Genomic DNA, 26,337 nt, shown 5'->3' with positions numbered 1-26,337 from the left:
AAAGAGGAGGAAGTTGTGGGGAATGATTGAAGTTATGGGGAGAATGGAGGAAAATAATGGCTTGTGTTTGGGGAGGAAAGAGTAAACGGAGGTATGTGGAAGTGGCGGGGAAGGAAGGAGTGAAAAAGATGGGCAAGAGGCTGTCGGTGGAAAAGTGGAGGAAGGAATGGGGAAGAAGATTTTGGAATGGAAGAGAGAGGGGAAGTAAAAGGAATAGGGAGGAGATGGGGAAGGAAAGGATACATGAAATCAAGGATGGGGAAAAAAAAGGGAAGCGATCAGAGAGAAAGAGAAAGAAAAAAGAAGGATGGGGAAAGGGGAGATGAGGGAAAATAGACACAAAAAAGATAGAAGAGACGATAAATGAAAAGAAGTACATGAGAGCCAAGGATGGGAAAGAAAAAGGAGGACGGTCAGAGAGAGAGAGAGAGAGAGAGAGACGAAGAAGGTGGCGGGAGAGCATGTGTGAGAGGAAGGGAGAGGAGTGGGAGTCGGCCCTTGATTCACGACTTCTTCGAGATAAACTTTGGGCGCTGAGGCCGCAGTGTGGGTGTGGTAGAGAGAGAGGAAGAGAGAGACAGGGAGACAGAGAGAGGAGGGAGGGGGAGGGAGTGAAAAGTGTGTGCTGGTGGAAGAGGAAGGGAGAGAAGTACATGTAATGGAGGTGCAAGGAGAGAAAATGTCTACTGAAGGGAGCGTGAGGGAGACAGATCGCCCTCGGAGGGAGATAAAGAGAGAGGAACTGTCTGAAGGAGGGAAGAAAAAAATGTAAAAATGGAACACTGGCTGAAGGAGAAAGAGAGAGAGAGAGAGAGAGAGAGAGAGAGAGAGAGAGAGAGAGAGAGAGAGAGAGAGAGAGAGAGAGAGAGAGAGAGAGAGAGAGAGAGAGAGAGGAAGGGAGAGGGAAGAGCAGTAGGGAGAGGGGAGAGCAGGAGGGAGAGGGACTTTCTAGTGGGCAATAGGAAGGGAGAGGACTGACCATGCGTAAAGGGAAGGAAAAGGGAGATGGATTACTCGGAGGAGGGAAGAGGAAGGGAGAGGGGAGAGGGATGATCTGCCTGAGAGAGAGAGAGAGAGAGAGAGAGAGAGAGAGAGAGAGAGAGAGAGAGAGAGAGAGAGAGAGAGAGAGAGAGCTTGGCCAGAGGATGTGAGAAAGACGAGATGGACTGCTGATAAGTGAAAGAGAGAGAGAGAGAGAGAGAGAGAGAGAGAGAGAGAGAGAGAGAGAGAGAGAGAGAGAGAGAGAGAGAGAGGGACCTAGATAACTATTTGTGTAAGCGAGAGGGGTGAATAAACGAACATGGAAGGGGAGAGAGAGAGAGAGAGAGAGAGAGAGAGAGAGAGAGAGAGAGAGAGAGAGAGAGAGAGAGAGAGAGAGAGAGAGAGAGAGAGAGAGAGAGAGAGAGAGAGAGAGAGAGAGAGAGAGAGACGTACTGTTTATGGAAGGAAAGTGGAAGAGAGAGAAAAAAAAGGAGAAAAAGAAAGAGATAGGAGAGGGGAAGTGGCTGACCTGCACTGGGACGGGGCGGGGCAGGTCCAGGAGGGGCGGGGCGGGGCGGGGCGGGGCGGGGCGGCGTGGGGCGGGGCCAGGAGTGCTGCGGCGTGCATTGATTTGCTGTGATGTGGCTGACACGAGCTGACCTGAGCCTCCCACGTCCTCATACCAGTCAAGTCCCATTCCCTCTCTCTCTCTCTCTCTCTCTCTCTCTCTCTCTCTCTCTCTCTCTCTCTCTCTCTCTCTCTCTCTCTAACTTTTCTCATCCTTCCCTCGTTTTTCCCCTTTTCATCTCTTCTCTAACTTTTTTGCTTACTTTTCTCTCCCTTTTATTCATCTTTATCTTCCTAACTACTGTTCATTTCAAAATTTCTCCCTTTTACTTCTTCCCTTCCTCTCCCTTCCTCTCTCTGTCTTCCTTTCTCTCCTTTTCATCCTTTCTTCACCCTTTAATTCCTTCTCCTCGCTCCTTCTCCGTTCCCTGTTCCTCCTCCTTACCTTTCCTCTCTCTCTTGTTCTTTCCCTTCTCTCTCTCTCTCTCTCTCTCTCTCTCTCTCTCTCTCTCTCTCTCTCTCTCTCTCTCTCTCTCTCTCTCTCTCTCTCTTTTCACCTGTTCCTTCCTTCTACTCGCTCCTTCTCCTTTCCTGCTCCTCTTCCTAGCGTTTCCTCTCTCCTGTTCTTTCCTTCTCCTCTAACCCTTTTCTTTCTTCCCTTCCTCTCCCTCTCCCTCTCCCTCTCCCTCTCTCTCCCTCTCCCTCTCTCCCAGCGGACGGGTGGCCTGTGTTAGGAATTATCCTTGAAAATTGCCGATTATCTGGCGCCATTTCTAGCCGGCGTGACATTTTTAGGCATTTTTAGGCATTTTTAAGCCGACCCGGGTGAGGTAATGGCGTGGAAAATGTTAGTGATTAGTTGCCATTGTTCCTAAGACGAGGACACGGGGAGGGGAAAGGCAGGCAGGCTCTCTCTCTCTCTCTCTCTCTCTCTCTCTCTCTCTCTCTCTCTCTCTCTCTCTCTCTCTCTCTCTCTCTCTCTCTCTCTCTCTCTCTCTGATGATGAGGGTAAAAGATTATGCCATTAATTTCTTATAGTCTTCATAAATTTTCCTCTTCAAGCATCGGAGAGTAAATGTGTTTTATTTTTAATTGTTTTTTTTTTTTTTAGTATTATTTATTGTCACGTGTTTGTATTTGTGAAAGAGAAGGGCAATTTTTTTCTTTCCCTTCTCTGTGTCAGCGCCTTATGATTCTGTTCTTGTGGGTCTTAAGGTAGTCAGTCAGTCAGTCAGTCAGTCAGTCAGTCAGTCAGTCAGTCAGTCAGTCAGTCAGTCAGTTAATTAATTTTCAACTATGGTATTACTCTTGTTTCCTTGTTTTTTTCTTGTTTTCTTTTCTTTGTCCTTTTATTTCTTCTTCGTCTTCTTCTTTTTCTTCTTTTACTTCTTCTTCTTCTTCTTCTTCTTCTTCTTCTTCTTCTTCTTCTTCTTCTTCTTCTTCTTCTTCTTCTTCTTCCTCTTCCCCTTCCTCTTCCTCCTCCTCCTCCTCCTCCTCCTACCCCTACTATTCTTTCCTCGTAAGCCTCCCCCTCATAATTTTTTCCTCATTCCAAGTTCAGAATTGGAAAAAAATAAAGATGGAAAGTAATGGTGAACGATGGTAACATATGAGAGAGAGAGAGAGAGAGAGAGAGAGAGAGAGAGAGAGAGAGAGAGAGAGAGAGAGAGAGAGAGGTATAAAGTATAATGCATGTGACAATTTTCTCCTCATCCTTCCTTATTTTCTCTCTCTCTCTCTCTCTCTCTCTCTCTCTCTCTCTCTCTCTCTCTCTCTCTCTCTCTCTCTCTCTCTCTCTCTCTCTCTCTCTCTCTCTCTCTCTCTCTCTCTCTCTCTCTCTCTCTCTCTCTCTCTCTCTCTCTCTCCTTCTTCTTCTTCTTCCCACCCTCCCTCCCTCCCACCCTCCTCTCCTCTCCTCTCCTTCAATTTCTTCCTCTCAAGCTCTTCTGTCATTCATTGTGGCAGTTTGATCTTTCCTTTTTTCTCATTTCATATTATTATTTTTTCGTGTTTCATTTTCTTTCTTTCTTTCTTCTTTCATTGTCGTCCATCTTTGAAATTGTTTTCCTTATAATCGTCAATTTTTCAGCCTTTCTCTCTCTCTCTCTCTCTCTCTCTCTCTCTCTCTCTCTCTCTCTCTCTCTCTCTCTCTCTCTCTCTCTCTCTCTCTCTCTCTCTCTCTCTCTCTCTCTCTCGTAAATTGTTATTGGTCACAGAGCCATTGCTAAAAAATTATAGTTCTTGATCATAGAGAGAAAGAGAGAGAGAGAGAGAGAGAGAGAGAGAGAGAGAGAGAGAGAGAGAGAGAGAATATCAATTACATAAAATAGTAAAAGCTATCGGGTAGGGGAAACTTTTGATTACTCTCTCTCTCTCTCTCTCTCTCTCTCTCTCTCTCTCTCTCTCTCTCTCTCTCTCTCTCTCTCTCTCTCTCTCTCTCTCTCTCTGCCCCCCTCCCCCGCGTCATATCGCTTGATTAATCTCTGACACTTAAGACACGTCCGAACTGCCAGAGAGAGGGAAGGGTTGGGGAGGAAGAGGGGGAGAGGGAGAGGGAGTAAGGGGAGGGAGAGTGAGAAAGGATGGGGGTGAAGGAAGAACTGAAGGATGGGGTGATACTGAGGACTCAAAGGAATGGGGACATAGTAGTGATAATAGGAAGAGGAGGAGGAGGAGGAGGAAGAAGAGGAAGAGCAGGAGTTATTTTTGTTCGAAAGGAAATGTTGCATTAGTCGAAGGAAAACTTGTTCTAAAAATACATGTGAATAGAGAGAGAGAGAGAGAGAGAGAGAGAGAGAGAGAGAGAGAGAGTAGAAGTGAGAGCAACTGACAGAGACAAATAGAGATGGACAGATATTCTCACCCGGATGTGCACACGCTCACACACACACACACACACACACACACACACACACACACACACACACACACACACACACACTGAGGGAGAGAGTGACTGGGTGGGCGGAGGGTGGGAGATAGAGGATGAGAGTGCGAGGCTGAGATAAGAGAGAGAGAGAGAGAGAGAGAGAGAGAGAGAGAGAGAGAGAGAGAGAGAGAGAGAGAGAGAGAGAGTGTCTTAATAAAATCCGACTCGACTTGTCATACAATTTTACAGTAAGAATGAAACACAACATTTACAACAACAACGACTAGCACCACCACCACTACTACTACTACTACTACTACTACTACTACTACTACTCTCAATCCTACTAGAGTATTACAGCACTAAAACTTTCCCTGACGAAGAGCTACACAAAAATACTCCAGACCTTCCCCACAGGACTAACAAATCCCAGCTCATAATTTTCTAGGAGTCTGAATCCACTACACAACGCCTCTCCTGGAACATCGGAAATTGCGTATAGGAAACACGGCACACGAGGGAAAGAGTACGTATCTCTATTCACAGGGAAAATACAGCGATGCAAGAGAGTGTGGGGAGATTCTTTTTTAGCTAGACACTAACAGAGCTTAGCATCAGATGAAGGGAAGGATGGAAAACGATGAGAAACAGAATACGAGAATGTAGTGACGTGATAAATATGAAACTTATATCTAGTAGCACAAAATTCTTATCTAGCAACACTGTAACATGTAACAGAGCTTAGGATCAAATAAAGAAAAGTATATAGAGCAAAGATTTACAGCATAGCAAAATATAGAAAACGCAATACAAGAAATATGAAACCTATATTTACTAGCATATAAAAACAGGACTTGGTGACAGAAAATATCATAAAAATATACAACACAGAAGCTTAATATAAGAACTATGAGACATATTTTGTAGTTCGCAGTAACATATAACTCAACTTAATATGATAATAAAAAGAAATGCAAATGTTATTCAGCATAGCGCAGTAAGGAGAAACAGCACATGAATCAGAAATTATGAAATACTAACCATTTAATATTACATCACTATTGTTAATGGAAAGGTGTACCATCATTATTATTAACTTGTGTGATTCTTTTTGAGGAGGATGATAATGGTGGTGATAACGATGGTGAACGTTAATGCACTGTCAATTAATCTGAATCTTCTCTCGTACCTTTAATTCACAACACCAGCGAAGAGGCCAGCAAATAATGACATGTTTACCGTCATCTTCTTTAAGCGGCATTACGCACGTGAGAACCTTTAACTTATTATGACTTTTTAGCAAACGTAAAAGCTGCCATGACATTTTACTAACACGATTTTTCAACAACTATTGCAATTTCAAAATGGAATGAAAGTTGCACACTCGTATTATATCTTCACAAACGATTGCAGAACCATTTATTCGAATATTTACGAGTACTCTACCAATACAGTATGAAAAACTAAATAAACACACATACGCTATCACACTACAATGAAAGGAGCATGGTGACAAAAGGGTACAGCGGAACACAAACACAGCCATACAGAATACAGCCATACAACATACGCTATCACACTACAATGAAAGGAGGATGATAACAAAAGCGTACAGCGGAACACAAACACAGCCATACAACCACACACAACACAACAACACACATTACTACACGCAACGCAACACAATACAGGCAGCGAGAAAAACACACATTTATCCCTCGACAATAATAAAGGATCATTAGAAACACCAAACACGGCAGCGCTACACTACACGTAACACAACACAACACTGCACACAGAACAATTAGAACTGCAAAACATGACACTAATGACATGTGAAGCAACACACGTACAGCAATACTCCACAACAAAATAACACAACAACACGCACAGAACAATTATAACACAAAACACACAAAAAAACACACAAACACACCAATAATTCTTACTACAACACAACATAGCACAACACAATCAAAACAAAAACACACCAGTAACACACACACACACAAACACAAACACACTCAGAAGAAAACAAGACAACACAAACACAGCAATAGAACACAGCAACTCAGCACAACACAGCAATATTCACGTCCCCCAGCAGGTAGGCAGGCACAATACATATCCGTCTGCCTGCTGCACGTCACTTCCCTCCATTTGACCTTTCCCTTCCCCATTCGTGTGAGAAATAAAGCGGAAAATGCACTCGACTCCATATCTGACGCAAAATGTTATTGTGAAAACCTTAACACGAGACTAGACCGTTCCTAGCCCATCTCTCTCTCTCTCTCTCTCTCTCTCTCTCTCTCTCTCTCTCTCTCTCTCTCTCTCTCTCTGGGAGGAACATAAGAAAGAAGCCTAAAGGGGAACGAAAAGACAGTTTCGGGTTCGAGTTTTCGGAATTTGAAGTTTTAACGTTTTCTTTTGGGTTTTCAGAGGGACACTTATATAACCTGTCTCTCCCTGCCATAAATGCGAGAGAGAGAGAGAGAGAGAGAGAGAGAGAGAGAGAGAGAGAGAGAGAGAGAGAGAGAGAGAGAGAGAGAGAGAGAGAGAGAGAGAGAGAGATTTGGATATTGTTTTAAGCTTTTCCCGCCGTAAAATTTTCTTATACATACAAACTGGAGCACGTATCTCGCTTTATTTTCCATTGGAGCTGAGGACGGAAAGGTCAAACAGGGAAAAGCTTGTACGATGGAATGGAAACGTATTGCTGTTGTTATTCTCCTCCTTCCATCTTGTAGTTTTACCGGCCCGTGTGTTCCTGCTTGTGGTGGTGGCGGTGGTGGTGGTGGTTCTCTATTGCCGTGTGTTGTGGTTATGTTATATTGCTATGCGCTGTTTTGTGTTGTTTGTGTCTCTAAAGTGTGCTGTTATTTTAGTTTAGGTGAGATAGTGTAGGTTACAAGCAGCCTCGGTGGAGTTAAAGGTTTTGGTATTGTGTGTTCTTCTCTCTCTCTCTCTCTCTCTCTCTCTCTCTCTCTCTCTCTCTCTCTCTCTTTGGTTTACTTTTTTTTTTTATCATTATCATCACGCGGCTGAGGAGAATCACGCACCTCATCCCGTACACGTTAGGTCTCTCTCTCTCTCTCTCTCTCTCTCTCTCTCTCTCTCTCTCTCTCTCTCTCTCTCTCTCTCTCTCTCTCTCTCTCTCTCTCGTTCAATAAAGTAGTTCCTCCGGCTATATCATTATTAATCACTGTCTATCATTATTACGTTCCGAGGCTGAATGTGTCTTGTGTGCTCTCTCTCTCTCTCTCTCTCTCTCTCTCTCTCTCTCTCTCTCTCTCTCTCTCTCTCTCTCTCTCTCTCTCTCTCTCTCTCTCTCTCTCTCCGTTTTTTGTGACAGTTTTTTTCCCTTTTTCTCTCCCTTTTCCGTCATTTATTTCCTTTATACTCTCTCTCTCTCTCTCTCTCTCTCTCTCTCTCTCTCTCTCTCTCTCTCTCTCTCTCTCTCTCTCTCTCTCTCTCTCTCTCTCTCTCTCTCTCTCTATTTTCTCGACTTAAATCTTGAATGAATGCTAGAGAGAGAGAGAGAGAGAGAGAGAGAGAGAGAGAGAGAGAGAGAGAGAGAGAGAGAAAGTGACAGCAGCAAAGGGGGCGGGGATACAAAGTGCGTAGTGTGGGCGGAGCAAGTGGGCGGGATGTGGGCGGGGCTTGGGTGGGGTGCGGCTTGGATGAAATTGGGGTGGGTGTGTGTGTGTGTGTGTGTGCGCGTGTGGACTTCTTAGGGAGGAGGAGGAGGAGGAGGAGGAGGAGGTCAACAGCTGCAGAGGGAAGAGGAGGAAGAGCAGAAGGAGGAGGAGGAGGAGGAGGGAGATGAATAGTACCGAAAGAGGAGAGTAAGGAGGAGGAAGAGGAGGAGGAAGATTTGCGAGAGAGATAAATGAGCAGAATTTAAATGAAGGCGAAAAAAAAAAAACACCAAGAAAATAAGAAAATAAAGTAGAAAGTCGAAAAAGGAAAAGAATAAAATCATCATATACTAAATTCACACTTAAGACGAAAAAAAAAAGAAAAAACAAAAAACAAAACATAAACAAGTCAAAATAACAAAGACACCAACGAACAGACAAAAAAAAACAGTCGAATAAAGAAAAAGAAACAAATAAACGTAAATAAAAATCCTAACACCGGTGATAATAAGAAACAGACAAGAGGTGACAGTACAGCCAGTCCTTTCTTCCGTCTCAGTGTGTGATTGGCTTAAAAATCAATCACTGCCTCCGTACCACGTCACTCAGCTGGCCCTCCACTCACGCCCGCCGAGCTTATCCAGTCCCACGAGGAGAAGGAGGAGGAGAAGAAGGAGGAGGAAGAGGAGGAGAAAAAGGAGGAAGAGGGGTGTCATACTGAGCAAGTCTCCAAATGTCAAGAAACTCCTCCTCCTCCTCCTCCTCCTCCTCCTCCTCCTCCTCCTCCTCCTCCTCCTCCTCCTCCTCTTCTTCTTCTTCTTCTTCTTCTTCTTCTTCTTCTTCTTCTTCTTCTTTTTCTTTCTCTTATTGTTTTCATTGTTCTCATCCTTGTATCTTGTTCTCTTTTTCTTCCTCTTCTTTTTCTCTCTTTATCTCCTCCTCCTCCTCCTCCTCCTCCTCCTCCTCCTCATCTTCTCTCTTCTCCTACTCTTCTGTTTCTCTTCCCTCCTTCTTTACTTGTGTTTTTCTTTCCTGTTGTAATTCACTTTACGAATAGGAATGAGAGAAAAAAGAGAGAGAGAGAGAGAGAGAGAGAGAGAGAGAGAGAGAGAGAGAGAGAGAGAGAGAGATGCAAATACAACAACAGCAACTTCGAATAATTTAAAACGTACACACACACACACACACACACACACACACACACACACACACACACACACACACACACACACACACAAACGAACATACACTCACCTGAGCTCCCTTCACCTTGATATTGGCGTGTGATCGGAATAATATCGGCCCGAAGTGGACTAAGCGCCGGTAACCAGTAGGCGTGAACCATCCTGAGGCGTAGAGGGAGCCTTGTTCAGTGGAGGCGGAGGTATAGAGGAGGAGTGGATGGGAAGGAAGGGGAGGATAGGTAGGGAGGAGGAGGAGGAGGAGGAGTGGTAAGGGGGTGAAAGCACGAAATATGTAGACGATTTGAAGGAGATAGAACGAAAGGGAACGAAAAGGGGAGAGGGAGGAGAGGATGATACGGAGGAGGAAAGGGGAAAATACGAGGAAAGTTGAAATATTAAAGGAAAATTGTAGTACCAAGGAAAGCGTTCGGCTCGCTGACGCACACACACTTTAAAAACACACACACACACACACACACACACACACACGCGGGGAAAGCGAGCCCGGGGATTCATCATGATGACTGTTCGAACAATTTTTTTTAATTTTTCCCATGTTTTTCTTCCTCCAATTATCAAATACTAATTCGACGTGAAAATATTCCTCTCACAGGACCCACAAACTCAATTAATTATTTTTTTTCCACCCGCAAAGTGACATTTCGAAAAAGAAAAATAACAGAATCCACAAAATCCATTAACATTTTGTGGCCCAGAAAAGGGAAAGAAAAAAAACAGCGTGGAGAGGAAAAGAAAGGAAAAAGAAAGAGAGATAAGTGTCTTTTTTATTGTTCTTGAAGTGAAAGTGTATCAGAATATTTTAGGGAGAAGATGAAAGAAAGTAAGGAATGGAGAGAGAATTGAAAAGCTAATGCGAGTGTCTCCACCTGGCACGAAGACTAGAGGAGGAGGAGAAGGAGGAGGAGGAGACGGAGAAGAGGACGGGGGAGAGGAAGGAGGAGAAGGTAGTTAGCTAAAGAAGAAGAAGAGGTGGAGGAGGAGAAGGAGGAGGAGGGAAGCCAAGTCATATAATAAAGAAGAAAGAACTGCATCGTCACCAAATAAAGCGGAGTTTCTGAAGTGCTTCGAACCTCCAATGAACCAATTCTCCCAAACGTCTCGAACGAATCTGCGAACCATCTGGAAATCCCTCCCATTTTGCTTCCCCCTTCCCACCCCTCCCTTCCCTTCCCTTCCCGCGGACTGAGATGAAAGCTTCGAGCCTCCGCGTGTGAGGCAACGACTCTCGGCTTCGTGAACCACTCAAGTGAACCCGAACCATGGATCACTACCAGAAACAAAACAATCATCCGAATCACAGCGGACAGCACAGTGCAGGAGGCGTCTCTTACAGTGAGTATTGTCTTCCTCCTCCTCCTCCTCCTCCTCCTCCTCCTCCTCCTCCTCCAGATCCCTTCTAACCCTGTATTCAGAAACGCTCAGCTCTCCCACCCCGATTATTTTCCAAGGCCACAGATATAATTAGCCCGTTTCTCAAGAGTATTTCTCCCGTTAACAATGTAGAAATCTTGTTAATCTGTCACTAGAACCGTAAAATCACCCTCAAAAACTCGTGTAACTTCAACTAGACTCTTCTGAAAGTAATGGAAGTTTTATGGTGAAGTGTTTCAGAATATGGGTCAATATACTTCCTTTCCTGCTCACCCTTCCTCTCTCCGCCACAATAGGAAGTAGTTAAAGGATAGATGCACGTGGGGAAGGGCCTTGCTTTCTTCTATCTTGGTCAGCCACACGTGTTCCTTCTCCTCCTCCTCCTCCTCTTGTGTTGTTGTTGTACTGACAGATCTGGGGGTTCTTGGTATCTGATGGCTGATAATGTGTTTAAGAGTAGTGACGCAGATGTCTTGAGTTGCCATACACTATATTGCTCTTCTTCTTCTTCTTCTTCTTCTTCTTCTTCTTCTTTTTGTCTTCCATATTATTATTATTATCATCTGTTTTTAGCCTTTATTCCTCATTTTCATCTTAATCTTTATCACTTACAGCATCTTTCCTTCTTCTTTCTCCTCCTCCTCCTCCTTCTGCTCCTCCTGTTTTTTTTTTCTATTACTCTTCTCATTTTAATCTTGGCTTTTTTTTTTTTTTTTTTTACCCTCCTGTTCCCTTTCCTCTTCCTCTCCTCCTCCTCCTCCTCCTCCTCCTCCTCCTCCTCCTCCTCCTCCTCCTCCTCCTCCTCCTCCTCCTCCCACCCATCCATAAATCACCAGCTTCGGCTCCGTGGCCTCGTGAGAAGTATGACAAACAGGCGACACTAAAGATTTTTTGGTGATCTTTTAAGTTCCCAGTTTGTCAGTGAAAGATATTTAAATGATGATGGTGGTGGTGATGGTGGTGGTGGTGGTGGTGGTGGTGGTAACGATAACAGTGATATTTAGAAGAACAGGAAGAGAAGAAATGGCAATAGGAGACGAATGATAAATACTGGAAAAATACTTCATAAATTGAAGTGAAATTGAAAGCTAAGGTAAAAATAGCGTAGAAGAAGTTAGATTACAAGAAAACAGAAGTAAAGGAAGAAGAGATGAGATAAAATTAAAAGAAAACAAGTATTTAAGCTTTTTATTACCATTCCGAGAGAGAGAGAGAGAGAGAGAGAGAGAGAGAGAGAGAGAGAGAGAGACCGTCCCTCCCTACCTCCCTCCCTCCCTCCCTCCCTCCCTCATCCTTCTCTTAATCTCCCCTTTTCTCTTCTCCCCCCTCCAGTAAGAAATATTTCCCTTTTCCTCCTCCTCCTCCTCCTCCTCCTCCTCCTCCTCCTCCTCCTCCTCCTCCTCCTCATCCTCATCCCCCATTCCTTCCCCCTCCCTTGCTATTATAAGGTGGAGGAGCAATACTTTCCCTCCCTCCTTATTGATCACTGACGGGGGAGGGGAAGGGGGAGGAGGTAAGAGGGGAAAGAAAATTACAGGACACTGGTCAGGGTTGAGGTCAGAGGGAGAGGGAGGAAGAGAGAGGAAGAGGGAGGGAGAGGAAGGGAGAGGGAGAGAGTAAAAATATTTCGGGAAGCTTGGTTGTGTTTGCATGCATTCTCTTTTATTCTTTATTTTCCTTCTTTTTTTCTTTCTTTTCTTTTCTTTATTATTTTTAGTCCTCCTTTGGTTTTCTTTCTTGTTGCTGTTGTTGTTGCTGTTGTTGTTGTTGGTATTTTTTTTATCTTGTCTTTTCTCTCTTAATGTTTTTAATCCTTTACTTTCACTCGTTCTTTCTTTTCCTCTTCTCCTTTTCTTCTTCTCTTTTCCTTCCTTTATGTCACTAGTCCTTAATTTATAGAAGACTTAAATGAAAGTAATTAAATTAAGCATCATTAGGTTAGTTTCTTCTTATTATTTATTTTCTACTTTTTTTTCATAGCACTCAAACACAAATTCTCCCTCCCCCTCTCTCTCTCTCTCTCTCTCTCTCTCTCTCTCTCTCTCTCTCTCTCTCTCTCTCTCTCTCTCTCTCTCTCTCTCTCTCTCTCTCTCTCTCTCTCTCTCTCTCTCCGTGCGGTCCCCAAAATTCCTGAACTCACTCACGTTACCAATCATCCAATTACTGTCCTTGTTCATCCTGCCAGAATCGCACGTTGGCAGACTTCCTGGGAATAAAATATCTCCTCTTCTCCTCCTCCTCCTCCCCCATTCAGCAGAGCGTAGTAGGCCTGAAGGAGAGAGACTGAGAGAGCGAGCGAGAGAGAGAGAGAGAGGAGGAAGAAGGCGAGAAGGAAAATAGAGAAAGCATTGAACGGAAAGGGAATTTTGAAGAATGAGTTTCGATATTTATTGGTGGCTGGAATTCCTTTTATATATATTTTTTAATGTGTTTCCTGATTTATTGTTTATCGTTAAAGGCGCTGGGGTTGAAATAGGGAGGGGCTGGCGAAATGCTTTGTTTGTTTGTTTGTTTGTTTGTTTTTTTTAGGTAGGAGGGATTTGGGTGGGGGGGTTGTTGGGATATGAGAGAGAGAGAGAGAGAGAGAGAGAGAGAGAGAGAGAGAGAGAGAGAGAGAGAGAGAGAGATAAACTGTAATGTGATCTATTGGCAGGATTTCATAGCTGGTTTTATCGAGAAGAATCAGCAGGGAGGTTGTTTATGTGCGTGTGTGTGTGTGTGTGTGTGTGTGTGTGTGTGTGTGTGGGTGTGTGTGGGCGGCAATGAAACGTTATAGATGTGTAAATAAAAATCGTCACTTTTTACACCTGCATAAATAACACACACACACACACACACACATAGGTACACGCACACATACAGACAGGCACACACAGACACACACACACAGGCACACACACACACACACACACACACGCAAGTAGGAGCAGAAACACGAAAAAAAAGAAAAAAAAAGAAAGAGAGAGAGAGAAAGAGAAAGTAAATAAAAACTTAGAAACAAGGGGGGAAAAAATTACGCAGAAAAAAGCACCTCCACATTCAGCTTTCCTCCGCCATTGACAGAGGAAACAAGGGCGCTTTGTCTCAGGTGGAGGGAGGAAAGACTGCCCCTCCATCGACACACTTGGAGAGATGGAGAGAAAAGAAAGGAGGGGCTTGGGTGTCATCTTTCCATCCAGCCATCACCTTTTCCTCCTCCTCCTTCTCCTCTTGCTTCCCCTTCTCCTCCTCCTCCTCCTCCTCCTCTTTCTCTTTCATCATTCTCTCCTCCAAATTATTCTCTCTTTTGTCTTCATCCTCATGCTCATCATCATAATAATAATCCAATTTCTCCATCTTTCTTCTCTCTTCCTTTCTCTCTTCCTTCCTTTCATCTATTCGTTTATTCTCATCTCCCTCCGCTTCCTCTTTCTCATCGTCATCCTTTATCTCTTCCATCTCCTATATTTCCTCTCTCCTCTTATCCGTCATCTCTTCCATCCCCTTCAGCTCCTCCCCTCCTCTCTTCCTCTCCTCCTCTCCTCCTCTTCCATCAGCTCCTACTCCTCCTCCTCCTCCTCCTCCTCGTCCTCCTGCCGTCGTTTACATTAGAAATATAGAAAATGCAAGGCTGAAATGTGAACAAGAGAGAGAGAGAGAGAGAGAGAGAGAGAGAGAGAGAGAGAGAGAGAGAGAGAGAGACCCTTAGGAAGTTGAGGTATTCCGGACAATAGCACGCCATTATGTCCGTGTACGTGTGTATTTCAAGAGGAAGGGAGTCACGGACGGACGGACGGACTGATGGGTTGTGTGAATTGTTTGTGGCGAGAAGCGAAAAAAAATATATATGAAGAAAAAAAAAGGGCTTCACTTTTCGAAAATGTGAATATAATGGCACGGAATATTTTTTCTTCTTTTTTTTTTTTTTTTTGCCACAGACCGACTTCATTTCTCCCTCCTCCTCTTCCTCCTCTTCCTCCTCCTCAACCATCCTTCCTCTCATTTCCTCTCAATCTTTTCTTCATTCTGTCTTTCTTTTCTCTCTCCATCCCTCCCTTCCTCATCGTCTCATCTCTCCATCTCTCCTTCCAATCATGTATGCTTCTCTCTATTCCCATTCCAGTTTAGTCGAGAGGGGAATGGAGGAAAGGTAGGGGTGGAGGAGGAGGAGGAGGAGGAGGAGGAGGAGGAGGAGGAGGAGGAGGATTCAGTACCAAGCAGGCCTCTACCGTATTCATGGAGGAGTGTTGGAGGGAAGGAGGGAGGAAGGGAGAGAAGGAGGGAAGGAGAGAGGGAGGCTCAAGTGGCTGGTGGTCGTGGAGTGAAGGGAAAAAGGAATGAAAGCGAGATAAGGAAGGACTCTCTCTCTCTCTCTCTCTCTCTCTCTCTCTCTCTCTCTCTCTCTCTCGCTCTCGCTCTCGCTCTTATTTTTGCCCACCTGAATCCTACGTGAAGTTATAAAATGGAGGAGAATTTTAAAAGAATGCTTGAAGAAATATAACCCAACTCTTTACCTGCAATATAATGGAAGTGCCTGGAGACCAAAAGGGTTACGAGAGATGGAAAGAAAGACAGCAAGATCTGGACGAATAATTGAATAGTAAGATGAATATTGATGAAAAATATTGTAGATGAAAAAAAAAATCGTACGCACACACTCCCTCTCTTCTCTCCTCTTCTCTTCTCTTCCACCTTCTCTCTGAGTCCGAAAACTGGGTGGGAGAGGAAGAGGAGGAGTGCAGAGGGAGGAGTGAGTGAGGGAGTGGGTTACGGAGGAATCGGGAGAGATGGAGAGATAGATGGGAGTGGAGGGGGAGGGAGGGAGGATAGAGAAGTGAGGGCTCTCGAGATAAGGCTGGGAGAGGCGAGCTGTGTGAAGGGCGTTAGTCTCAAGCTAATTGGGTTCATCTCGTTTAGATTTTCCTTCCTGTGCATCTTTTTTTCTTTCTTTTTTTTTTTTTAGGATTTGAGAACGTGTGGAACCGTGCACATATACTCTCTCTCTCTCTCTCTCTCTCTCTCTCTCTCTCTCTCTCTCTCTCTCTCTCTCTCTCTCTCTCTCTCTCTCTCTCTCTCTCTCTCTCTCTGGTTGATATTTCTACTGAATTCTCATCCTTCTATTCACAAGTTTCTGTTTTGTTTTGTTTTTTTCTTTTCATTCTCCTACACTTGCTCTTTTTATATTGGTATCGCACATTCACCTCTCTCTCTCTCTCTCTCTCTCTCTCTCTCTCTCTCTCTCTCTCTCTCTCTCTCTCTCTCTCTCTCTCTCTCTCTCTCTCTCTCTCTCTCTCTCTCTCTCTCTCTCTCTCGCTCTTTCTCTTATTGGAAACAGCATCACGTACCGTAGTTGTGTAATTTTATAAGAGGGAGTGGGGAAGAAAGTGCCATGAGGGGGAAGGGAGGAGGAAGAGGGGGATAGGAGGAAGGGAGGAATTGGTAAGGTGAGGGGGCAATTATGGGGGGAGGGAGGAAAGTTAGAGAAGGGAAAGAAATGTGTCTTTTTTCTTTTTTCCTTCTTCTTCTTCTTCTTCTTCTTCTTCTTCTTCTTCTTCTTCTTCTTCTTCTTCTTCTTCTTCTTCTTCTTCTTCTTCTTCTTCTTCTTCTTCTTCTTTTTCTTTTTCCTCGATTCTTAGCTTTCAAGTCACGCCTCCTCCTCTTCCACCTCCTCCACCTCCTTCATCTCCTCCTCCTCCTCCTCCTCACCTCCTCCTCTTCCTCCTCCTCCTTCTCCTCCTTCGCCTTCTCCTTCTACTTCAAACTTCTCCTATTTATCTTTCTATAAATATCCCCCCTCCTCCTCCTCCTCCTCCTCCTCGTCTGTTTTTCTTCTTCTTCTTCTTCTTCTTCTTCTTCTTCTTCTTCTTCTTCTTCTTCGCCCTCTTCTTCTGTTGCCTTCTTTTTCTGTTCCCTCTCATTCTTCTCTTTCATAACCTCCTTTATCAATTTTGTTTCTCCTACACTAAATTCTTGCCATTATCCTTATTTTTTCCATCGTCTTATCTCCTCTCCCTCCGCCATCTTGTTTTCTCTCTCTCTCTCTCTCTCTCTCTCTCTCTCTCTCTCTCTCTCTCTCTCTCTCTCTCTCTCTCTCTCTCTCTCTCTCTCTCTCTCTCTCTCTCTCTCTCTGTTCTCAGTCTTATATCTAATCATTTTTCATCCCTCCGTCTTTTTTTCCCTCTTTCTCCTCTGGTGTGGTTAACTTATTAGATTTTTTCCTCTGTCCTCTCTCAAGTCTTTTCTCCTCCTCCTCCTCCTCCTCCTCCTCCTCTTCTTCTTCTTCCCACTAATGTCTTATCGGTATTTTATTATTGGTGTTCTTACGTGCAACTGCAATTTTACTCTCTCTCTCTCTCTCTCTCTCTCTCTCTCTCTCTCTCTCTCTCTCTCTCTCTCTCTCTCTCTCTCTCTCTCTCTCTCTCTGGAATTCACGGTTCTCTTAATTTTTCCAGAGTCCTTCTTCCTTTCCCACCACACTTAATTAACTCCTTTGGTTCATTTGTGTACTGTTTACACACACACACACACACACACACACACACACACACACACACACACACACACACACACACACACCCTCTCTCTCTCTCTTGTTATGTCACTGCTACACACACACACACACACACACACACACACACACACACACACACACACACACACACACAGACACTGATAGACACACACACACACACAGTGACACGCTTCCTCTCTTCAGATACCCATTGAAACACACACACACACACAAACACACACACACACACCCGCTCCCTCACACACACACCCACACACACACTTCTGGCCCTCGATCCCCACGCTCCACGCCCTAGCCACTCGCCTCCTCCATCGCCTCGCACTGTTTACCAAAGCCGGGGCAGGTAACTGTTTTACACGAGAGTCGCGGCGAGGCGGCAGCGACGTGACCAGAACCCAGCAGCCTCGCCGCCAGCCGTCCTCTGCCCCAGGATGAGACTCGGTGGGGAGAGTGAGAAAAGAATAGGCGATTGAGAAAAAATGCGCCACGGAAATCAGCTGGATGAGGAGGAGGAGGAGGAGGAGGAGGAGGAGGAGGACAGGGAGGTGGAAGAGCAGGAGGAGGACTAAGTGGCGGTGATATAGAAGGAATAAGTAGCATGAAAAAGATGAGGACGAGAAAAAAGATAAGGAAAAAGGAGGAGGAGGAGGAGGAGGACTAAGTGGATGTGATATAGAAAATGAAATAGGGAGTACGAGAAAGAGTACGAAGACGAGGAGAAGGAAGAGGAGGAGGAGGAAGAGGAAGAGGAAGATCGAAAGAAGAGGAAAAAAAGATGAAGGGATTAAGAGAAGAAGGGAGACGAAGAAGAGAAGACGAATACATGAGAGCAATAGATGAAAAGCAAAAAGAGAGACAGAGAGAGTGAAGGAAAAGGAAGAATGACTGAAGGAAGACGAAAACAAAAAAAGCAAAAGAAAAAAGAGGAAGAGGATTTAGAAGGAGGAAGAAGAGATTATCATTCACCCACCACGAATCATTTATTTTCATATATTCCGGAGATTACACGCGGGGATATATGAAAATACATTTATTCATCTATCTGTTCACTTTTATTTATTCATTTATGCCTGGGAGTACCAAAAGAGAGAGAGCGGGTCCTTCCTTCGGGTCCTTCCGCTGAGCTCTTCCCGAAGGCGCCGCAGAAGGGAGACAAAGATAAGGACTGATAATATTATAGTCTCTCTCTCCTCTTTGGAAGAAGCTCGTGTTTTTATTGGTTATATATTACCCTGGCTTGACTTTTTCTCTTTCTCTCTACGTGATATGAAAAAAAAAATTCTATACAGGAGCTTTTCATTATTTTTTTTTCCCTAGATGTTGAATAAACTTCCTCTGATCAATAATGATAAGTAGCAGCCGCGTAGAGAAGGAGGAGGTTTTAGAAAAGGAGGAATGGGGAGATTTGAAGAAAGAGAAGGAAAAGAGGCACGAGGAAGAAGAGGAAGAGCTGTTTGCGGAAGTGGATGAAGAGGAGGAGGAGCTGGAAGTGGAGGAGGAGGAAAACAAGACAAGGAGGAGGAGGAGGAGGAGGAGGAGGAGAAGGAGAGTAGGAAGCGTAGGGGACAGGAAGATGAAGAGGAGGTGTAAGAGGAGGAGGATGATCAAGACTAGGGAGGAGGAGGGGGAGGAAGAGGAGGAGGAGGAGGAGGAGAACAAAGCGACGACAAGGAAGAGGAAGTTAATATGAAAAGAAAAAGAAGATGAGGGAAGGGAACGGGAGGGGAGGGGAGGTGTGGGCATGAGGGGGAGAGGAGGAGTGTGAGTGAGAAGAAATGGAGAAGGAGGAGGAGGAGGAGAGGAAAAGAAGAAGACTTAAATATTATCTGCTGGAGCAAATTATAAAAGTTGTGAGCCCTTTGCTGCTCCTGGGGAAACTTTGGGGAAGGCAGAGTCTCCGCTGTGACGCCCCTCCTCCTCCTCCTCCTCCTCCTTCTCCTCCACCTCCAATCCTCACCGTATTTTCCCCCAGTCTTCCTCTCTTCCTTTCTACAAACCCATAACTTTCTTTGTACACTTAATTTCCTCACTTTTTCGTCTTATCTCTATTTACATATTCTCTTTTCTATTCTTTCACAGTGTCTTTTTTCCTTCATCCATCTATTCATTTACCCCTTTTCTCCTTTATAACGTGCTTTTCCTTCAGTTTCCTTCCCCTTACTTTCCATATTCACTTTCTCTCATTATTATTCTCTCTCATTCCCTTCCTTGCATGTTTTAAATGATATTATCTCCTTACCAATTCTATGAACACAAAAGAATACCAAACATACGCCCATTGTGTTTCTTTAAGCAAGGAGCATATTTCAATTATCAGATAAACATTTTGAGACTGCAAACTTTTTTTTATTTTTTTAAGATCCAGACCTGGAAAAGAATACAGAAATTTTGGGGATTAAGAAATTTATCTGTAAACACCAGAATTTTAAATCATGAAAAGCAGGAGAAAATACTGATATAGAAAGTTTGTATAAATCAATAGTGCGTGGTGTTTTACTTTCTAAGCTTTGTTAAAAAGTGAAGTATGGCGAAAGTTAAATAATTATCTGCTCACGGAGAGATAATATTTAGTATACTTACAGTGTCTCCCCTTTAAGTAAGCAACAAAATATCTATTATCAGATAAACATTGTGAGATTTTTTTTCTCCATTTTTTTTTTTTCAAGATCTGGTCCTTTTTATTTCTTCCTCTTCCACTATTTTTTTAATCATGTATTCCTCTCTGTGCCTTCCTACATTCCCTCCATCCTCCTCCTCCTCCTCCTCCTCCTCCTCCTCCTCCTCCTCCTTCTCCTCCTCCTCCTCCTCCTCCTCCTCCTCCTCCTCCTCCTCTATCATTTTCCTTAAGATATACTAGCGTGGCCCTGCCTGTAATATAGGTTAGTCTGGTGCCCTCCCCTCACCCTCCCTTCATTCTCCCTTTACTCTCCCTTACCTTCCCTTCCTAATCCCTTTTATCCCCTCCTACCCCATCCCCCTTCCTTCTCGTCCCGCAAAACACATTCTCTCTCTCTCTCTCTCTCTCTCTCTCTCTCTCTCTCTCTCTCTCTCTCTCTCTCTCTCTCTCTCTCTCTCTCTCTCTCTCTCTCTCTGATCTCCCTCGGGACGGCGCCTCCGAACATTAGACGACTTTTGACAGTTTCTCTATAAGGATTCCTCTCTCTCTCTCTCTCTCTCTCTCTCTCTCTCTCTCTCTCTCTCTCTCTCTCTCTCTCTCTCTCTCTCTCTGACTTTTTTCCCCTTTAGTCCGTATAGATTCCAGTCCTTGGAGCTTTTTTCCTCCTCCTCCTCCTCCTCCTCCTCCTCCTCCTCCTCCTCCTCCTCCTTTTTCTCTTCTATTCAGCTCTCTTCTCTTCCCCTTCTTGCTTGCTTACATTCCTTTCATCTCTTCATCACTCATCCCTCCTCCTCCTCCTCCTCCTCCTCCTCCTCCTCCTCCTCCTCCTCCTCCTCCTCCTCCTCCTCCACCACTTCCTCCTCTTTTCCTATTCGTCTTTCTATCTAATTTAGTAATTCATTTCTATTTCCCTGTTAATTCTCCCTTCATTTTTTTCTTACAATTTATTCTTCATCTTTCCTGTACATTCTCTACTTGTCTCTTTTTCTCTCCTTTTTCATTCGTTTCCCTCCCACGGCTTTCTCTTCTATTTTCCCTTTCCTATTTTCTTTATTTTTCTTTTCCTCGCGTTCTGTCACTTTCTCCAAAAATCTGATGGGAAGAGGCGTGTGAAATTAGCGAGTGAATAACCCCCAAGCAGCACAAAGGCAAAAGGATTCTTCGACTATACTGAAGTGAGAGATTCAAACTTCTTGTCCTTATAAATATGTAATGGCGTTGCTTCCATTATTAATATTCTCAGACTGTAAAAGAGATGTGGTATATTTATTGGTGGTGTTCTGGTGCTGGTAGTGTTTCTTCTTCCTTTTTTTTTTTTTGGGGGGAAGGGGGTGGTGGTGGTGGTGGTGGTGGTGGTGGTGGAATGTTGGTTAGTCTGGAATGTACTGTGTTCGTTGTTGTTGGCTGGTGGTGGTGATGGTGGTGGTAGTTTTGTTGTTTCTTCTTCTTCTTCTTCTTCTTCTTCTTCTTCTTCTTCTTCTTCTTCTTCTTCTTCTTCTTCTTCTTTCTAATGGTGTTTCTACGGGTAATAATATTTTTTTTTCCGATATTCTTGTTCAAATAGCGTTCTTGGAAATATTAGTGTCCTTTTATTTTAGATTTGAATTTCGTTTCCTTCTTCTTCTTCTTCTTCTTCTTCTTCTTCTTCTTCTTCTTCTTCTTCTTCTTCTTCTTCTTCTTCTTCTTCTTATTCTTCTTCTTCTTCTTCTTCTTCTTCTTCTTCTTCTTCTTCTTCTTCTTCTTCTTCTTCTTCTTCTTCTTCTTCTTCTTCTTCTTCTTCTTCTTCTTCTTCTTCTTCTTCTCCTTCTTCTTCATTCTTCAATCACACAGTTTCAATATTGATATCGTCAATATGAGATGCATGTGGAATTTTTATGGGTGATGCATTTGTCGAAGCACTTCTTTCCATTTCGAGCTGAACCATCTGTTATATTTATTGAATTTCAGCCACGTCATATCAATGTAAATATACTCGATATGAACGAAACCATGTGAATATTTAGAAGTGTGATTTTGGATTTATTACTCCACGTATTAATCTGTTGACTACTGCAGGATATTGTGATGCAAGTCAACAGTATGATTTCAAAAGACACTCGGTCATAAAAGTGAATAATTGTCTATTTTAACCCTATTGTATCTTTACCTATACTCTTAGCAGATTATTATTTCCTAGTTCCGTACAAGTGTGAACTAACAAAGGGAATATTGGAAGTGGAGTTTTTATAATGTATCAGGTAGAGTGCTTTGCTTTTTTCATATCTGTGATCGTGAACCGGTAATGGGAGTGTTCCAGGATTTTGCTTAGTGTTCGAGAATGCTGGATTTATTTCTGAGTGGCATGAATGTAAATATTAATTCTGCTTTTACGTGTCATTATATTTTCATTCGGTACTGATCCTTTGTCTCTCTCTCTCTCTCTCTCTCTCTCTCTCTCTCTCTCTCTCTCTCTCTCTCTCTCTCTCTCTCTCTCTCTCTCTCTCTCTCTCTCTTGGATTTACGAGTGCCAAATGTTTTTTTTTTTTTTTTTTTTTTTTGAGAGAATAATGAAACTCGTATATCTTGTCTGGTTATGCATTAGTATTATAAATATATTTTTTTCCTTCAGCATACATGTTGCTTATTGATATAATAGATACGCATAGATTACCTCAGATATTTGAAGTGCTCTTTTTATTTTCATCTAACTAATTGAAATGAACATCGTGGTCCTTTACTGCAATTTTCTTCAATGGAAATTATGCGTGTCAGTTTTCTTTTGTTTATAACCTTAATGTATTTCCACTTTTTCCCTCCCATTTCTTGATCTCGTCTTTTTTTGAACAGGTAATGACGCTATTTTGTCTCATTAGGATTTTAATGTATCTGCAATTTTAGTCAGTAACGTTGCTCATTTATATAATTTTCGAGTGTGTTACTGTGTGTGTGTGTGTGTGTGTGTGTGTGTGTGTGTGTGTGTGTGTGTGTGTGTGTGTGTGTGTGTCCACGCGCGCTCAGTTTCATTATGGATAATTATCCCCAAATCTTTTTAGCATCTTTAATTCCCAGAGAGAAACGATACCCTTATGTCTAATTTTGCTATATTTACACCGCTATCTTTTCTTTTTATAGTGCCAAATAACCTCCTGATATTCCTTTGACCATGTATTTGCCGAGACTAACGCTGCTCTCTTGTCTCTCCCCACAGCCAGCACGGACAGCCCGGGCCTCTGTGCCTTCATCCTCACCCTCATCTCCTATCTTCTTATTGTTGCTACTTTCCCCTTCTCGCTATGTCTCTGTATCAAGGTAAGAGGCTCGCTAGCTAGTTGAGTCAGGGAGGGCTAAGGTAAACTCGTGCACTCAAACCCCCACGCACACCTCCCCCCACCACTCTCTCTCTCTCTCTCTCTCTCTCTCTCTCTCTCTCTCTCTCTCTCTCTCTCTCTCTCTCTCTCTCTCTCTCTCTCTCTCTCTCTCTCTCTCTCTCTCTCTCTCTCTGTCAGCACACACACGTCCCCCTCACCCTAGTTAGCAACATGAGTGGAAGATAAAACAACAGTGATGGAAATACTGTAGTGGGGAACGTTTAGGAGGGAAGAATGGGTGGCAGGAGGAAGGGAAGGGAGGAGGGAAGGTAGCAGACTAAAGCAGAAGGTGAAGGGAATGGATAAATATAGGAATAGCCATAATCAGAATCAATGTTGTTACTTTTTTCTTTTCTTTTTTTTTTCGCTGTGTAATTAATATCGAGGTATTAAAGAAAATCAGACAGTGTTATTACCATTGTTGTTATCATTTATTTAATCTTATAATCTAGCAAGTAATACACATAAACATTCCGTGAACCGCCGGGGAGAATATTTTTTTTTTAAGATAACGTGACAAAGTTAGGAAAAATTACTCAGTGCATAATGTATTCACTGTTATTCATTAATCTATCTACTGAAGAGGCTCAGTTAGGTTAGGTGGGAAATCAAGCCTGGGAAAGTTACTCACAACAAAGTCTGCTCACAAGTATTCATTTATCCATGCACTGAAAAGCTTCATTTAAGTTAGGTGGGTAAGTCCCGTCAGTTATAGCGAGAGTGGGAAGGTAGAAGCAAAAAGAAGGTAAGATTCCCTCCCATAACACCGGGCAGGTAAGTCGTGTTAATTGGCACCGCACCTGTCTGGCCCTCGCCCACCTTCTGCCTTAACCAATTGTCTCTTTTTTTTTTTTTTTCTTTTCTTTCACACCCACGGGACCTCAATTTGGACTGTTCGGGTCTCTCTCTCTCTCTCTCTCTCTCTCTCTCTCTCTCTCTCTCTCTCTCTCTCTCTCTGCATGTTTCTTTTCCTCTCTTTCGTCTTTTTTATCTTATTTTATTCTATTTTTTGCGCTTTCCTTTCTTCCTTTCCTATATTTTTTTTTCCTGTCTCTACTTTTCTTTATTTAATCCTTCCATTCTACCTACATATGCCACCATGATGTGGTCTACCTTTTTTCTTGCTTATTACAACATACACCATCGATAAATCATTTTTGTGTATCATAAATAATGTCAACTTTTTTCCCTCTTGTTTTCTCATCTCACCTCCCTTCATCACACACACACACACACACACACACACACACACACACACACACACAAACACACACACAGACACTTTCCATACAAAGTTCAAAATTTTCCTCTGAAATTACCGGAAAATTTAGAGCTGAAAGTTAGTAAAATTTTGTTATTTCATTTACTTTGTATAAAGGAGGAGGAGGAGGAGAAGTGAAGAGAGAGAGAGAGAGAGAGAGAGAGAGAGAGAGAGAGAGAGAGAGAGAGAGAGAGTCGAAGTTGAGAACGGACTTAGAAAGTAAAGAGAAGCAAAGAATTAATAAAAAGCTAAAAAAAATAGATAAAAAAAAAACATGAAAAAAAAGAAACAGAAAAAAACAGCAACAACAACAACAACAAGAACACCACCACCACCACCACCACCACCACCAGACAGAATAAAGTCGACATTTCGGGAGCTTTACATCAATGAGCGGGGAGCGGAGGTGGCGAGCATTACCCCTTAGGACTGAGTTAATGGAGGAAGCAGTCTAAAGGAATCTTCTATACCAGGAGGCTCGAATTCCTTCCTTTAATCTGATTGAGTCGTTTACGAAGGAGGGAGGTGAGCAAGATAGCGGAGGAGGAGGAACAGGAAAGAAAGGAGGAGTAGGAGGAGAAGCTAATAGAGTCATTTGCAAAGGAAGGAGGAAGGGGATAGGGAAGATAAGAAGAAAAGAAAGGGTAGAAAGAAAAGGAAGAATGAGGGAAATGATAATAGGAGAAGAAGGAGGATAGGAAAACGAAGGGGAAAGAGGAGTGGGGAGGGAAGCAAAAGAGGAAGAGAAAGGAAGAAAAGAGTAAAAGAAAGTAGGAAAAGAGTAAAGCGGAACAGAATAGGAAGGAAAAAAAAGAATACCAGAAAATGTAAAAAAAAAAGTAAGAAGGAGGAAAAAAGAAGCAGAACCAGAACCTTTAACCTTATCTCCCTTCAGTCCGTTTTTTCCCCTTTCTTTCCCTCACCTTTATTCATCCCACGCCTCCTCCTTCCTTACCACCCTTCTCCCTCCCTCCTTATCTCCCATCTCTCTTTCCTTGCCTTTCCTTCCCTCACCTCTCTCTACCCTGCGTCGCCTCCTTACCTCCCCTTCCTTCCCTCACCTTCCTCCACCCCGCGTCTCCTCCTCACCTCTCCCTTGTCTTCCCTTTAATTATTTTCGTTTATTGAAGCTTTCTCAGTGTTCCTAATTGATATTGGAGAGGTCCGTGGGATGAAGGGTCTCTCTCTCTCTCTCTCTCTCTCTCTCTCTCTCTCTCTCTCTCTCTCTCTCTCTCTCTCTCTCTCTCTCTCTCTCTCTCTCTCTCTCTCTCTCTCCCCTCCTTCATTATTTTATCTCTTTTTTTTCTTTGTATTTTAATCACGTATTCAATTTCGAGTTTTAGTTCACAATATATTAAAATGTGCCTAAGTTATTTTGTTGCTGATCTTTTTTTTTTTTTTCTCTCTCTCTTCTTGTTGATTATTCGTTTTCAATTTATTTTTTTTTCTCTCTCTTTAATCTTTGTGTTTTTTTTTCCTTCGTTTAATGAGTCTTTATATTTTTAATTGGTGGTTTCTTAATCGTCTCATTATTTTATCCCGTTCCTTTTCTTTCTTCTTTTGTATTATTATTCTTTTTCTTATGTTTATTTATTTTTTTTTTACTTTCCTCGTAAATAATTTAATTGTTCTTATTTTTTTATCTTACTGATTTTTTTATTTTTTTTATTAAAGTTTGTTCCTCTTTTCCTTTGTCTTCCTTGCCCTCATCCTTATTATCTCTCCTCCTCATCATCCTTATCGCTGTTTCCCTCCTCCTCCTCCTCCTCCTCCTCTTCCTCTTCCTCCTCCTGTAAGTTAAATACTGCAGTCCCACAAACAGCCCCGCAAGGATCTACATGTGTGCTGCTGTTTGTTCTTCCTTTATGTTTATTTACGCTCCTCCTCCTCCTCCTCCTCCTCCTCCTTATCACCTCATCCACTTCACTCCCTTGCAACAGCACAGTCCTCCCACACAATTGCACCCTATC

The 26,337-nt window shown here is 43.1% G+C and overlaps 1 protein-coding gene across 16 annotated transcripts in view; it reads left to right on the top strand.

Annotated features, from left to right (window-relative positions):
* The window catches only part of LOC135106545 (band 7 protein AGAP004871-like), a 94,257-nt gene that overhangs the window by 4,439 nt on the left and 63,481 nt on the right, over positions 1-26,337 (top strand). For all 16 annotated transcript variants that reach the window (XM_064015717.1, XM_064015708.1, XM_064015706.1 and 13 more), the window contains exons 2-3: positions 9,853-10,592; positions 22,947-23,047. In XM_064015717.1, coding sequence (XP_063871787.1) covers positions 10,520-10,592; positions 22,947-23,047 — 174 coding nt within the window. In that variant the 5' untranslated portion in view covers positions 9,853-10,519. The remainder of the gene's footprint in view (positions 1-9,852; positions 10,593-22,946; positions 23,048-26,337) is intronic.

This window comes from Scylla paramamosain, chromosome 13 (assembly GCF_035594125.1).
Source record: "Scylla paramamosain isolate STU-SP2022 chromosome 13, ASM3559412v1, whole genome shotgun sequence".
NCBI classification, from domain to species: Eukaryota; Metazoa; Arthropoda; class Malacostraca; order Decapoda; family Portunidae; genus Scylla; species Scylla paramamosain.
Note: the sequence above shows the minus strand (reverse complement) of the source record. Positions and strands in the feature narration are given on the sequence as shown.